Genomic DNA, 15,156 nt, shown 5'->3' on the forward strand with positions numbered 1-15,156 from the left:
GAAACTGTTCATGGATTTGGGTTCTTTATAATTTTTTGTCATTGATAATTTTGCTACGTTAAGTAACATTATTGAATAATGAGCCTCACAATTCATGGTTTATTTTATTGTTAACATATTTGTTTAAGTGACTCACATTTATCATGAACAATTTTGTTTGTTTACTCGCTTGTGATAAAAGTGAGAATAGTTTCTAGAGATTTATATAAAAACGTGACAAAAATAGACGCCTTTTATTCTATTTAAAAACAATTACTAATTATTTTTTATTGTTTCAGGTGCTGGTGAATCGGGGAAAAGTACAATAGTAAAACAGATGAAGTAAGTTAAATCTAATTGGAACATTTACGTAACATTTAAAACAATTTTAACACCTCCGATTTTTATATAAAATTACGAATCATTTAAATACAAAGCATTTTATCAGACTGTATACGTATCTAGAGATTGTTTTACAAATAAATTTGGACTTCAAAGAACCATTGTTTATGCAGTAACATTAAGAAACGTGTCTGTAATTTAATACACACGATGGAAAAATTATTTCGGCCACAAATAGTACTTTATAAATTATTCGGTCCATTACTTGAGAAATTTCATTAAAAGATGGGTCACTTGAAATGTTAATCACCACCTCGATAATATCGGTTTATTTCAAGCATAATTTTTATTTTTAGTATTGGTCGAGCAAATTTAGGTAATACGTTTCCATGGGTATAATTAGAAATTTAAACACAGTGTGTTGATTTCAATTAACTGTGTTATATTAAAAAGTTGTATGTCGTAGGTGGTTTGCAGCACCTTTTTTCCTGTAAATATTAGTGGAATCTGGTTTACTTATAGTATATCATTTTTATACCCCATAAGCTATTTGTTTATTAATTCTAACAATAAAAACGCTACAAATTATGCACATTATCATTATTTTATTGAAAGTTTAAATAAAACAATACATTTTACTGTAGATATAGTAAATACCAATCAATTATAACAGAAAAAGCATTCAATAACATGTATAAAAGTTAAATAAACAATTTAATTCAACATTAAACTGTAAAAAAATCAGCAGAGTCAAATTTTCTTTTCACTCATAACTATGAGTAATTTCTGTTTTCTTTGAAGTAATTTTCTTCAATGATATTATAATTAATTATTAAAAAAATCTGGATCGTCACATACTATTTTAGTCAATTGATTTGTGTCATCAAGCATGTTGGTGGTTCACACGTTCAACATTATTGTCTTAAGCTCATTAAATGTTTAGAAGGAATCAAATAACTATGAGTAATTTCTGTTTTCTTTGAAGTAATTTTCTTTTATGATATTATAATTAATTATTAAAAAAATCTGGACAGTCACATACTCTTTTAGTCAATTGATTTGTGTCATCAAGCATGTTGGTGGTTCACACGTTCAACATTATTGTCTTAAGCTCATTAAAAGTTTAGAAGGAATCAAATAACTATGAGTAATTTCTGTTTTCTTTGAAGTAATTTTCTTTTATGATATTATAATTAATTATTAAAAAAATCTGGACAGTCACATACTCTTTTAGTCAATTGATTTGTGTCATCAAGCATGTTGGTGGTTCACACGTTCAACATTATTGTCTTAAGCTCATTAAAAGTTTAGGAGGAATCAAATAACTATGAGTAATTTCTGTTTTCTTTGAAGTAATTATTTTCTATGATATAATTAATTATTAAAAAAATTTGGACAGTCACATACTCTTTTAGTCCATTGATTTGTGTCGTCAGGCATGTTGGTGGTTCACACGTTCAACATTATAGTCTTAAGCTCATTAAAAGTTTAGGAGGAATCAAATAACTATGAGTAATTTCTGTTTTCTCTGAAGTAATTTTCTTCAATGATATTATAATTAATTATTAAAAAAATCTGGACAGTCACATACTCTTTTAGTCCATTGATTTGTGTCATCAGGTATGTTGGTGGTTCACACGTTCAACATTATATACCGTATCAAAAATGATGAACGTGTCTACTCGCATATTGAGACGGAACATCAATACCCCTTTGTAAACAAAAAGGAAAGATATACATGCAATTATGTGGGCGGGCCGAACTGACTGGAGGGGATCATTTGGTTTTGCTGCGTTTAGCATGCGGTTCGTCTCCGCAGACGAGTCGGTGTCTTTGAACACATTATTTAATTATTTTTAGTTTTTTTTACTTATGCATTTATTTATTTAATTTAATTTTTGGGATACATTTTTATTTTGAAAAAAGTTGTTTATTTTTAGAATACTTATTTTTGTTTTTGATATACCCTCAAAAAATATTTCATTTTACAGATTGAAAATTATACAAAGTTACGGAATTTAAATGGAGCATCCGAAGAACTCGAACTACATCCCTACGCATACGGAGAGTTACTAAATGCATTCGCAAAGATTAATTTACATTGTGCGCCGGCGCGCACCAGCACGGCGCATTGTCTCTGAGAGTAGGGATTCTTACTAACGGGCAAAACTTTACTCTCTTTGTCGTGCATCCATCTCTTACAACATCCAGACACGAAGAGCATTTTTCGTACTGTATATAGTTTTTAGCTCATTAATAGTTTAGGAGGAATCAAATAACTATGGCTAATTTCTGTTTTCTTTGAAGTAATTTTCTTCTGTTATATTACAATTAATTATTAAAAAATTGTAGACAGTCACATCCTCTTTCTATCCATTGATTTATGTCTTCAGAAATGGTGGTGGTTCACACGTTCAATATTATATTCTTAAACTCATTAAAAATTTAGGAGGAATTAAATAACTATGGCTAATTTCTGTTTTCTTCGAAGTAATTTTCTTCTGTTATGTTATAATTAATTGTTAAAATGTTCTCGACAGTCACATTCTCTTTTTATCCTTTTGATTTGTATCTTCAGGAATGGTGATGGTGGTTCACACGTTCAATATTATAGTTTTCAGATCATTAAAAATTTAGGAGTAGTTAAATAACTATGGCTAACTTCTGTTTTCTTCGAAATAATTTTCTTCTGGACATCTTGGGAGCTTTATTCTTTAAACATTGATTGATATTTTAAGAGTGCAAAATATAAAAACTCACATTATATTTATTAATTAAATTAAAATTCATAGTCGAAACACTGAATTCAGGCAGCAGATATAATTTTTAGCCCAAGGACAGGAACATGATATTACGGTATAGAGTTTCAAGAGCACATTTCACAGAAGCAGCCGGATTTAATCTGTAACTGCACGCTGTCGTGCATTAATTATTTTGCCATTTTGTTTTAGGACTTGGTCAAGTTGAATTCAATAACACAATTGAAACGCGTGAAGAACACACATCGCATATTTATGCCGTTCCTTTTTTATTTGTTGCCAAACCGAATGCGAAACAATAATATTATTTTTCTTTTTGGTTTCCACGTCCGGAAGTCGGACCGCCGAAACAGCACGGCACCGCCAATTTGAGCCAAAAAAAATTACGATCCGTATTGCAAAATTATACGCTAATCCTGGCGGAATAAACAAGCGAGATGATTAGACGAAAGAAAATTGCGGACTGGCAACTCGGAATTTGTTGTATTTCCGACCGGTCGATAAATGGAAATTGGGGTCGAAATTATAAGGCGCCGCCGTGTTGAAGATGACAAGCGGACTTGTTATGGGGGGTTTCTTTTTGTCACGCCAACAATATCGGCGGGCCGAAATTAGGAAATAAACCGGCTTGTTAATGGATAAAAAGGAAAATAGTGCCAATTTACGATACACTTACTAATGGACGAAATTGTGTTTCTGTTTACCCTACCCCAAATCACGGTTCCGGATAAATAACTTATCGAACGAGATTTTTTCTAAATGATTACCGACCTTTTGTCGACGACGGCAAAATACGGACGGCATGTTAAATAGAAAAGTGCGGTGTTTTGTGTCAATTTGCTGGAAATGACTTTCAGCTCGGTTAGATACAATCTAGCATTCATTTCTGCGAAGGATTTAGAAAATGCCGGAGAGAAGGAGAATTTCAAATTATCGGAGAAAATATTAACCTTAAATTTGTTTTTCGCGAACACATAGCTCGTCGTCAGTTTTTAAATAAACATAAAATAAAAGTGATTTATGAAGACAATCTGGCGATATTCTGCGCTACTACGCAGACAGGAATATATGATGAACATAAAAATTTATATCGGTCGATCGATAGTTGGAAAATATGACTATATTTATGAACATTGTTTAGGGACTGTAAGTTTTACTCGCTTAAATGAGTTAGGGCAGCTCCCCAATAGCACTCTTTAAAATTAAACTTTCTTTCAGAAGTTCCCAAATGATTCAGCCTATAATTAAGTGTAATCTTTTAAAAAACTTTTAAAATAATTACGTGTTGAGTATGAGATTCTACAAAATAGGTGATGAGTTAAAATATTTACAATGTGTGCTGGTTGAGAAGATATTAAATTTCAGTGAGCAAAAAATAATTTGTGTGTTTTCATCTGATTTAATTTTGTGGTAATCCAAGTTTTACTTAGTTAAATTGGATAGAATATCCCAAATAGCACATTTGAAAATTAAATTTTCTTTTAAAAGTTTCGGAATTGTTTATGGAGAAAAACTGATTTAAGTTAGTTGTTAGTTGAAACTTTTAAAATAATTACGTGTTGTTTAGAAAATAAAATTGCAGTTTTTTCTATGATTATACAAATTACAAGCGGTCAAATCTAAACATCTACAAAATTCTCATTAATAAATTATACTCTCGGAAAAAATTGAGAGTATTTATACTAAAATTCAATGAGAAAAACCGTTTCAAAAATTCGTAAATATTGTTACATTCTTGTATTATGTGATTGATAAAAAGTTTTAATTTTTTTTCAACACAACTTTTACATTTATGAACTAACTTTATTTAATTCTTTGGAGTATTCAAGCTTGTCTCATTTAAGTGAGTTAAAACAATCCCCAATACCACTTTTTGAAATTAAATTTTCTTTCAAAAGTTTCGAAATTGTTCACTGAATAATTAATTGGAATGTTTCCTCCAAGTAACTTTTATAGTAATTACCTGTTCTATGTAGTAAATAAAATTACAATTTTCCTTTGATTATATCAAATAGAAGCGGTTAACTCAAAATATTACAATATTCTCTGTAATAAATTACACTCTCGGAAAAAATCGAGGACATTTATATTTCAATGAAAAAAACTATTTTAGAAATTAATTCATGACACATAAAAATTAAAATAAAAAAAATACACTAACTGTGTTAGTAAATATCTATTTTGACATTAGTATATGCATTTAAAGTCTTTTAAATTGGTTGATAAAAAAAGTTTTAATTTTTTCCAATATACTTTTTTACATTTATCAACTAAAACATTATTTAATTATTTGGAGTATCCAAGTTTGTCTCATTTAAATGAGTTAAAACAATCCCCAATACCACTTTTTGAAATTAAATTTTCTTTCAAATTTTTCGAAATTCTTCACTGAATAATTAATTGGAATGTTCCTTACAAATAACTTTTACAGTAATTACCTGTTCTATGTGGTAAATAAAATTACAATTTTCCTTTGATTATATCAAATAGAAATGGTAAACTCAAAATATTACAATATTCTCTGTAATAAATTCCACTCTCTGAAAAATCGAGGACATTTATATTATATTTCAATGAAAAAAACTATTGTAGAAATTAATTCATGACACATAAAAATTAAAATAAAAAAAATTCACTAACTGTTATAGTCAAAATCTAGTTTGACATTAATATCTGTATTAAAAGTCTTTTAAATCGTATAAAATAAATATTGGTTGATAAAAAAAGTTTTAATTTTTTCCAATATACTTTTTTACATTTATGAACTAAAACATTATTTAATTATTTGGAGTATCCAAGTTTGTCTCATTTAAATGAGTTAAAACAATCCTCAGTACCACTTTTTTAATTAAATTTTCTTTCAAAAGTTTCGAAATTGTTCACTGAATAATTAAGTGGAAGTAGTAAATAAAATTACAGTTTTCCTTTGATTATACCAAATAGAAGTGGTTAAAATCAAAATATTACAATATTCACAATATCGGAAAAAAATTTAGGGCATTTACATTGTATTTCAATGAGAAGAACTATTTTAAAAATTAATTCATGAAGCATAAAAAATAAATTAAAAAGTACACATTAACTGTTTCAATGGAAATCTATTTTGTCATTAGTATATGTATTTAAAGACGTTTAAATTGTAAAAGCAAATGTTAATGTGGGTAACAAAAAAGGTTTTAATTTTTTTTTTAATACACTATTATTTATAAACGCACACATTATTTAATACTTTCAAGTTTTACTCATTTAAATGAGTTATAACAATCCCCAATACCACTTTTTAAAATTAAATTTGCCTTCAGAAGTTTCGAAATTGTTCGCTGAATAATTAATTGGACTGTTTCTTCCAAGTAACTTTTAAAATAATTACGTGTTCCGTGTAGTAAATCAAATTACAATTTTTCATTCATTTTATCAATGACAAAAATTACACGTTTAATTTAATGTATTTGTAACTGTTAGTGACATTGAATTGAAGATTGTGTTTGTATCTTTTTGAAATTAAACAAATGCAGTCGTCGAACAACATGAACAAACGATATTTTTTGTTCAAACAACAAGTCCCAAAAAGCGGTGACTCCCCACTTAATTAGTTCCTATAAAACAACTCATAATTCCTTTCAAAAACGTGCACACCAGAATGGGTGTGCACAACCGCAATTTCCTTTCCAAGAAACGGATCAAACAAACTCGTATTTTTCCATCAGATCAGATAACGATAGCAGCAGACATTCGAGAACAACACGTATTCCGATTGTGCCCGCGGATAGGAACGCATTTCGCCTGCTCCCCCCTCGATTCCGAGGGGTTGGAACTTATTGAAATCAACAACGAAATTCAATACGGTAATTATGTCCAGTTGTCACGCCATCGCCTTCGCCGTTTTATTGCCGGCACTGAAACGATTATGAAAAGGTATTGTGACTCATTTGAATAATTGCATCAGACAAGAAAATGCCTAATTATACCGGCAGGTGAAATTGTTTTCGTTTTAAACGATGCAAATTTTAAGTGCTAACTTGTTTGTACCCATTCATACACGTTCTGTAGCCTGGCAATCGATACCAGGATCTATTTGTAGGGAAATTACACTGGTTTGCTAGAAAAAATGCATCACAAAGAAGTGGACTTTACCATGACACAATTTTACTTGCTAGGCAATTATGAGTAACAGAACATGAAAAAGTTTAAAATCAATGTTTTCTTTACTTGACTGTATAGTTTTACGAATAACTTGAGCTCCTAGAGATGATCTTAATATCTCGCGTAGAGCCATTTTTACTGAAACAGTTTGCAAGGAAAGTTTTCCACAATACTCATTTTTCTTTTATCGTTGAGAATCTCATTATTGTTCAATTTGGCCAATAAGAAATAAGTTTGAAATAAGCTCATGAATGTTGAGAGACAACTTGATCTAAGCAAGTAAAGTTTTATTAAATGCTCTCCATTCAAATCTTGGTCTAATATAAAATTGGAGAGTTTAGCTTTTAGTAATTCTCAACATCTTATCATGGTCTTTTCGAATCTCTATTTTTAAAACACTCATATTTGTTACACCCTTCTAGATTTCTTTCGTCTTAATTTTGAAATCAGAATTCATAAGCAGTGTTGATATTAAATAACGTTTGATTAAAAATCATAAGAGATTAATAATATTTTTAAAAATACATTTGCTGCACTCTCATCTATATTTATTTCCTTCTAATTTTGAAAACTGAAATGGTAAACAAGGTTAATGTTTTGATAAAATCTTGATAAGATTTATTCGACCCCAAACTTATAAGAAAAAACATGGTTTCTATAAAAAATGTGGAAATCCAATTTTGACTGGCTTAGGATCACATTCACTGGACCATAGAGCAGAGAACAAGTAGTCTTTAATAATGAGTCTAAATTTAAGTTATAAAAAATAATAATGATTCTGCTTATGGTAAACATCCTACAGGGACAAAATTACACAAAAAGTACTAGAAAATTGGAGAGTTTAGCTTTTATTAATCCTTTCAACATCTTATCATCGTCTTTTTAAATCTGTATTTTTAAAATATTCAAGAACGTTTGATTAAAGATCTTAAAATATTAATGTGATTTCTTTGGTCTCAATTTTTAAAGCAGAAATGATAAACAAGGTTAATGTTTTAGACAAATTGTGAGAAGATTACAAGAAAAAACATGGTTTCTGATAAAAATGTTAAAATACAATTTTAACTGGCTTAGGATCACATTCACTGGACCACAGAGCAGAGGACAAGTAGTCTTTAATGACGAGTCTAAATTTAAGTTATAAAAAATAATAATGATTCTGCTTATGGTAAACATCCTACAAGGACAAAATTACACAAAAAGTAATAGAAAATTGGAGAGTTTAGCTTTTATTAATCCTTTTAACATCTTATATTTGTCTTTTCGAATCTGTATTTTTAAAACATTTAAGAAAGTTTGATTAAAGATCTTAAAATATTAATGTTAATAAAAATACGTTTGTTACACCCTCATCTAGATTTCTTTTGTCTCAATTTTTAAAGCAGAAAAGATAAGTAAGGTTAATGTTTTAGACAAATTGTAAGAAGATTACAAGAAAAAACATGGTTTCTGATAAAATTGTTAAAATACAATTTTAACTGGCTTAGGATCACATTCACTGGACCACAGAGCAGAGGACAAGTAGTCTTTAATGACGAGTCTAAATTTAAGTTATAAAAAATAATAATGATTCTGCTTATGGTATACATCCTACAAGGACAAAATTACACAAAAAGTAATAGAAAATTGAAGAGTTTAGCTTTTATTAATCCTTTTAACATCTTATATTCGTCTTTTCGAATCTGTATTTTTAAAACATTTAAGAAAGTTTGATTAAAGATCTTAAAATATTAATGTTAATAAAAATACATTTGTTACACCCTCATCTAGATTTCTTTTGTCTCAATTTTTAAAGCAGAAATGATAAGTAAGGTTAATGTTTTAGACAAATTGTAAGAAGATTACAAGAAAAAACATGGTTTCTGATAAAAATGTTAAAATACAATTTTAACTGGCTTAGGATCACATTCACTGGACCACAGAGCAGAGGACAAGTAGTCTTTAATGACGAGTCTAAATTTAAGTTATAAAAAATAATAATGATTCTGCTTATGGTAAACATCCTACAAGGACAAAATTACACAAAAAGTAATAGAAAATTGGAGAGTTTAGCTTTTATTAATCCTTTTAACATCTTATATTTGTCTTTTCGAATCTGTATTTTTAAAACATTTAAGAAAGTTTGATTAAAGATCTTAAAATATTAATGTTAATAAAAATACGTTTGTTACACCCTCATCTAGATTTCTTTTGTCTCAATTTTTAAAGCAGAAAAGATAAGTAAGGTTAATGTTTTAGACAAATTGTGAGAAGATTACAAGAAAAAACATGGTTTCTGATAAAAATGTTAAAATACAATTTTAACTGGCTTAGGATCACATTCACTGGACCACAGAGCAGAGGACAAGTAGTCTTTAATGACGAGTCTAAATTTAAGTTATAAAAAATAATAATGATTCTGCTTATGGTAAACATCCTACAAGGACAAAATTACACAAAAAGTAATAGAAAATTGAAGAGTTTAGCTTTTATTAATCCTTTTAACATCTTATATTCGTCTTTTCGAATCTGTATTTTTAAAACATTTAAGAAAGTTTGATTAAAGATCTTAAAATATTAATGTTAATAAAAATACATTTGTTACACCCTCATCTAGATTTCTTTTGTCTCAATTTTTAAAGCAGAAATGATAAGTAAGGTTAATGTTTTAGACAAATTGTGAGAAGATTACAAGAAAAAACATGGTTTCTGATAAAAATGTGAAAATACAATTTTAACTGGCTTAGGATCACATTCACTGGACCACAGAGCAGAGAATAAGTCTTTAATAACGAGTCTAAATTTAAATTATAAAAAATGATGATTGTGCTTATGGTAAACATTCTATAGGGACAAAACTACACAAAAAATTTGTTTGATGACGATTTAATTATGCTGTGAGGATGCTTCAATTCTTGGGCTTGGGCCCCTTGGACTGATTTATGTACAGAGACATAAATATATATTGAAAAAATAATACTCTTAATAAATGTATTTCAACATGAAAACAATCCCAAATTTAAATCCAAAAATTTTAGAGAATTGGTTAAAAGACCAAAGAATCGATGATTTATATATATATATATATATATATATATATATATATATATATATATATATAAGAAATTTGTATTGTGTTACGACCATTACTGTAAGTTAGAAAACGTGCAAAAAATATGAAAAAATAGTTTTTTACATTCAATTTATCATAATTATCAAACTATAGCTATAGAAGTCTAGTAATAGTTTAAAATATTTGTCATTGTTTTCTCTATAATTTGATAAAAAATTGAGCAAATTCCCGAAAAAATAACTACTTTTATCGACCAATAAATGACTTCAGTTTTCATAAATATAATTTTTTTGTGGATAATTCAAAAACGAGTTTTAACTTTAAAGGAACGTTAATATTTTCGAATTCTACGAAAAATGTTTCCCTATAAATTTGTGATTTCAGTGATTTCATGGAAATTCGTTAAAATCCGTTAGCCAGCTATATCATTTTAATTTTACTTTTTCCAATTAGCATCCGTACGTTCGAATCGAACGCGAATTGCACGACCGAAAACACTGTTACACCAATTAATTCGGTAACAAGCAACACAACCGAATGGCACGGCGAAACGAAAAAGCATCAATTTAGGCCGAAACCGAACGGCACTTCGCTGCGAAGTGGGTTTTATTGAATTTGTAGCGATCGTCCCCGCTAATAAATAAATTTCCTGCAGGAACCGCCGCCACGTCATCGTGGCAATGGCGGACGGGGGATTCGCAACGCAACGTCCGGAACAATTAACGTTCGGCGGCGATCTTTCGGGTTTCGCGAATATTTTCGGAACGCGGGACCACGAGGACCGACCGGGACGTCGGCCAAACGCATTAGCGGGTCCCGTTAACCGAACGCGGTGAGCACACCGCAGCCGTTCGGTCCCCGGGCCCACGGCGGAAAATGAAAATCTAATAATCCGACGGCCAACCGGGAATGTGTTCATTAATTGCTTTACTTCGACTAATTACGGCTGCATTACCCGGATTATACGGGAAGTTCTGTTCTGCACGTTTACGGGGATGGGGCCCCGGTTTTCGACGTCGTAATGCCGAAACAATACTGTGCCGTGGTGCATCAGGATATCTTCAGTTTGGATTAATTAATGCAAATTGAAAATTTCTCTCTCACTACTTAATATATTATTAATCTCTGTTACTTTTTGTACTAATACTTGGGTCTTTAAGTAGGTGCTCTGTGATAAATTGCTGTTTTAAGTTAATTCAGATGAGTTATTTTAAAAACAGATCACCTAAAAATATAATGCTGAATGTCGGTATTGATATAAATCAATGTGAATTACGTATACACCCTTGAGTATCACCATTAATTTACAAGGAGTTTTAACGACGACAGAAAAAATTAATGACAGGGATATAAGTAGTCAGATTTGAAATCTTTAATCTCTGTTTTAAACCATCTTAACAGACGATAAGTGTTTAAATTATTAGTAAAGGCCTTTACTTAAACTGATTAAATAAAAGTGAAACAATAAATCTTAAAAAATACGTTTTCTATTTGATTTTTGGGCAGTTTATTTACACAACTCAATTTCCAAATAATGCCTTTTCTTTTTATATATAAATATCATTATTTAAAATCTAATTTCTTACACAATTAAAACTCCCTTTCACCAAAATTTGCTCAAAAACAGTGATTTAAATATGTATATTTATTAAAATCTCCTAAAATAATATTTCTAGGTAAAATATTTTGTTCTCACTGTTTTGAAGACAATAAATATTACTTTCTTTCGCCAAATTTTGCTCAAAAAAATTTATTTATATGAATATTTCTATTAAAAATAGTCAGTTTGACCATCTAGTTTATCTAAAAGATGTTAATACAACTGAAACTGAAATTTTAAATTTGGTCATTTGTATCTCGAATTTTATTAACATTTAAATAAGGAAAGTTTAGTTAAATGGTAATATTTTTAAGCCATAAATATGGTATTTAACTATGACCCCTTAGATATGGAATATCATAAACCATACACAAAATCGTATACGATTCTTTTTGTATGATCACTTTCATTTTAATGTATTTTTCCACAATCACATAAAAAAGTTCTTCCAGGCAAAAATATTTTATGATTCTTTGAATTTTTCCACACTATCACCAACTTTTGTCAAATTTTGTTAAAAAAGGCTAGTTTATCTAATATACATTAACACAACTGAAACTGAAATTTTAAATTTAGCCATTTGTATCACGAATTTTATTAACATTTGAAGGAAAGTTTAGTTAAATCGTAATATTTTTAAGTCATAAATATGGTATTTATCTATGACTCCTTCGTTATGGAATATCATAAACCATACACAAAATCGTATACGATTCTTTTTGTATGATCACTTTCATTTTAATGTATTTTTCCACAATCACATAAAAAAGTTCTTCCAGGCAAAAATATTTTATGATTATTTGAATTTTTCCACACTATCACCAACTTTTGTCAAATTTTGTTAAAAAAGGTTAGTTTATCTAATATACATTAATACAACTGAAACTGAAATTTTAAATTTGGCCATTTGTATCACGAATTTTATTAACATTTGAATAAGGAAAGTTTAGTTAAATCGTAATATTTTAAGCCATAAATATGGTATTTATCTATGACCCCTTAGTTATAGAATACCACAAACCATACACACAATTGTATACGATTCTTTTTGTATGATCACTTTCATTTTAATATATTTTTCCACAACCACATAAAAAAAGTTCTTCCAGGCAAAAATATTTTATGAATCTTTGAATTTTTCCACACTATCACCAACTTTTGACAAATTTTGTTAAAAAAGGTTATTTTATCTAATATACATTAATACAACTGAAACTGAAATTTTAAATTTGGCCATTTGTGTCACGAATTTTATTAACATTTGAATAAGGAAAGTTTAGTTAAATCGTAATATTTTTAAGTCATAAATATGGTATTTATCTATGACCCCTTAGTTATGGAATATCATAAACCATACACAAAATCGTATACGATTCTTTTTGTATGATCACTTTCATTTTAATATATTTTTTGTATCTCGAATTTTATTAACATTTGAATAAGGAAAGTTTAGTTAAATCGTAATATTTTAAGCCATAAATATGGTATTTATCTATGACCCCTTAGTTATAGAATACCACAAACCATACACACAATTGTATACGATTCTTTTTGTATGATCACTTTCATTTTAATATATTTTTCCACAATCACATAAAAAAGTTCTTCCAGGCAAAAATATTTTATGAATCTTTGAATTTTTCCACACTATCACCAACTTTTGACAAATTTTGTTAAAAAAGGTTATTTTATCTAATATACATTAATACAACTGAAACTGAAATTTTAAATTTGGCCATTTGTATCACGAATTTTATTAACATTTGAATAAGGAAAGTTTAGTTAAATCGTAATATTTTTAAGTCATAAATATGGTATTTATCTATGACCCCTTAGTTATGGAATATCATAAACCATACACAAAATCGTATACGATTCTTTTTGTATGATCACTTTCATTTTAATATATTTTTTGTATCTCGAATTTTATTAACATTTGAATAAGGAAAGTTTAGTTAAATCGTAATATTTTAAGCCATAAATATGGTATTTATCTATGACCCCTTAGTTATAGAATACCATAAACCATACACACAATTGTATACGATTCTTTTTGTATGATCACTTTCATTTTAATATATTTTTCCACAATCACATAAAAAAGTTCTTCCAGGCAAAAATATTTTATAATTCTTTGAATTTTTCCACAGTATGTCAAATTTTGTTCAAAAAGGTTAGTTTATCTAAAATACATTAATACAACTGAAACTGAAATTTTAAATTTGGCCACTTGTACCTCGAGTTTTATTAACTTTTGAATAAGGAAAGCTTAATTAAATCGTAATATTTTTCAACCACAAATGTGGTATTTAACTCTGACTCCTTAGTTATGGAATATCAAGAATCATGCACAAAATTGTGTACGACTCTTTTTGTGTGATAACTTTCATTTTAATATATTTTTCCACAATCTCATTCATAAAAAGGGCAAAAATATTTTATGATTCTTTGAATTTTTCTATTAAAAACAGTCAGTACCACCATCTTTTGTCAAATTCTGTTCTAAATGACTAGTGTATCTGAAAGATATTAATTAATACAACTGTAACTAAAATTTCATATTTGGCTACTTCTATCTCGATTTTTATTAACATTTAAATAAGGAAAGTTTAGTTGAAGCCATAAATATGGTATTTAACTGTGACCATTAGTTATGGAATGCAATAAACCATACACAAAACCGTACACGATTTTTTTTGTGTGCTCAATACCATGAATGAGCTTTTCCAGGCAAAAATATTCCTCGTTTCCTCGAATTTTTCTATTAAAAAACAGTCATTATGATGATTATGTATCAGTTGATCGTGTGTATAAAGACACGCCCGTGTTAGAAGCCCGCGTTAACAAATTGCGTAAACATCCGAGTTCCACATAAAATATATTAACTCCGGAGTGAATTTAAAGCACAATAAATCTCGCAAGATTTATTTGTCTAAACCGTTTCGGTAATTTCACATATATGATATGTTCGCGTGTGTCGAATGATCGATGCATTTACGCCGTGACGCGGTCACCTCACCGATTCGAATCAATTCCAAAGTCTCGGCGAGATCGGGCCAGGAAAACAAAAAGGAGCCCGGCGAGATCGGCCAAACTGCGATTCACCCGTTCACTCTTTCAGCCCAAAACACCGAGGCGAAATTCAAATACAGAGATTAATTCGACGGAACATCCGTGATTCCTCCCGAACAAATAGCGGGCGCCTCCCCCGCCTCGCCCCCACTCCCGCTCCCCGTTCGTTGTCGGCCCCTTTCTGGTTTTCGTGTCGTTCGATGTTGCCG

The 15,156-nt window shown here is 29.2% G+C and overlaps 1 protein-coding gene across 2 annotated transcripts in view; it reads left to right on the forward strand.

The window, feature by feature from the left end:
* Positions 1–15,156, forward strand: part of LOC109599485 (guanine nucleotide-binding protein G(o) subunit alpha) — a 62,304-nt gene that overhangs the window by 22,874 nt on the left and 24,274 nt on the right. For both annotated transcript variants that reach the window (XM_049962647.1, XM_049962655.1), the window contains exon 2: positions 279–321. In XM_049962647.1, the coding sequence (XP_049818604.1) occupies positions 279–321 (43 nt within the window). The remainder of the gene's footprint in view (positions 1–278; positions 322–15,156) is intronic.

Source organism: Aethina tumida, chromosome 1 (assembly GCF_024364675.1).
Source record: "Aethina tumida isolate Nest 87 chromosome 1, icAetTumi1.1, whole genome shotgun sequence".
Taxonomy (NCBI): Eukaryota; Metazoa; Arthropoda; class Insecta; order Coleoptera; family Nitidulidae; genus Aethina; species Aethina tumida.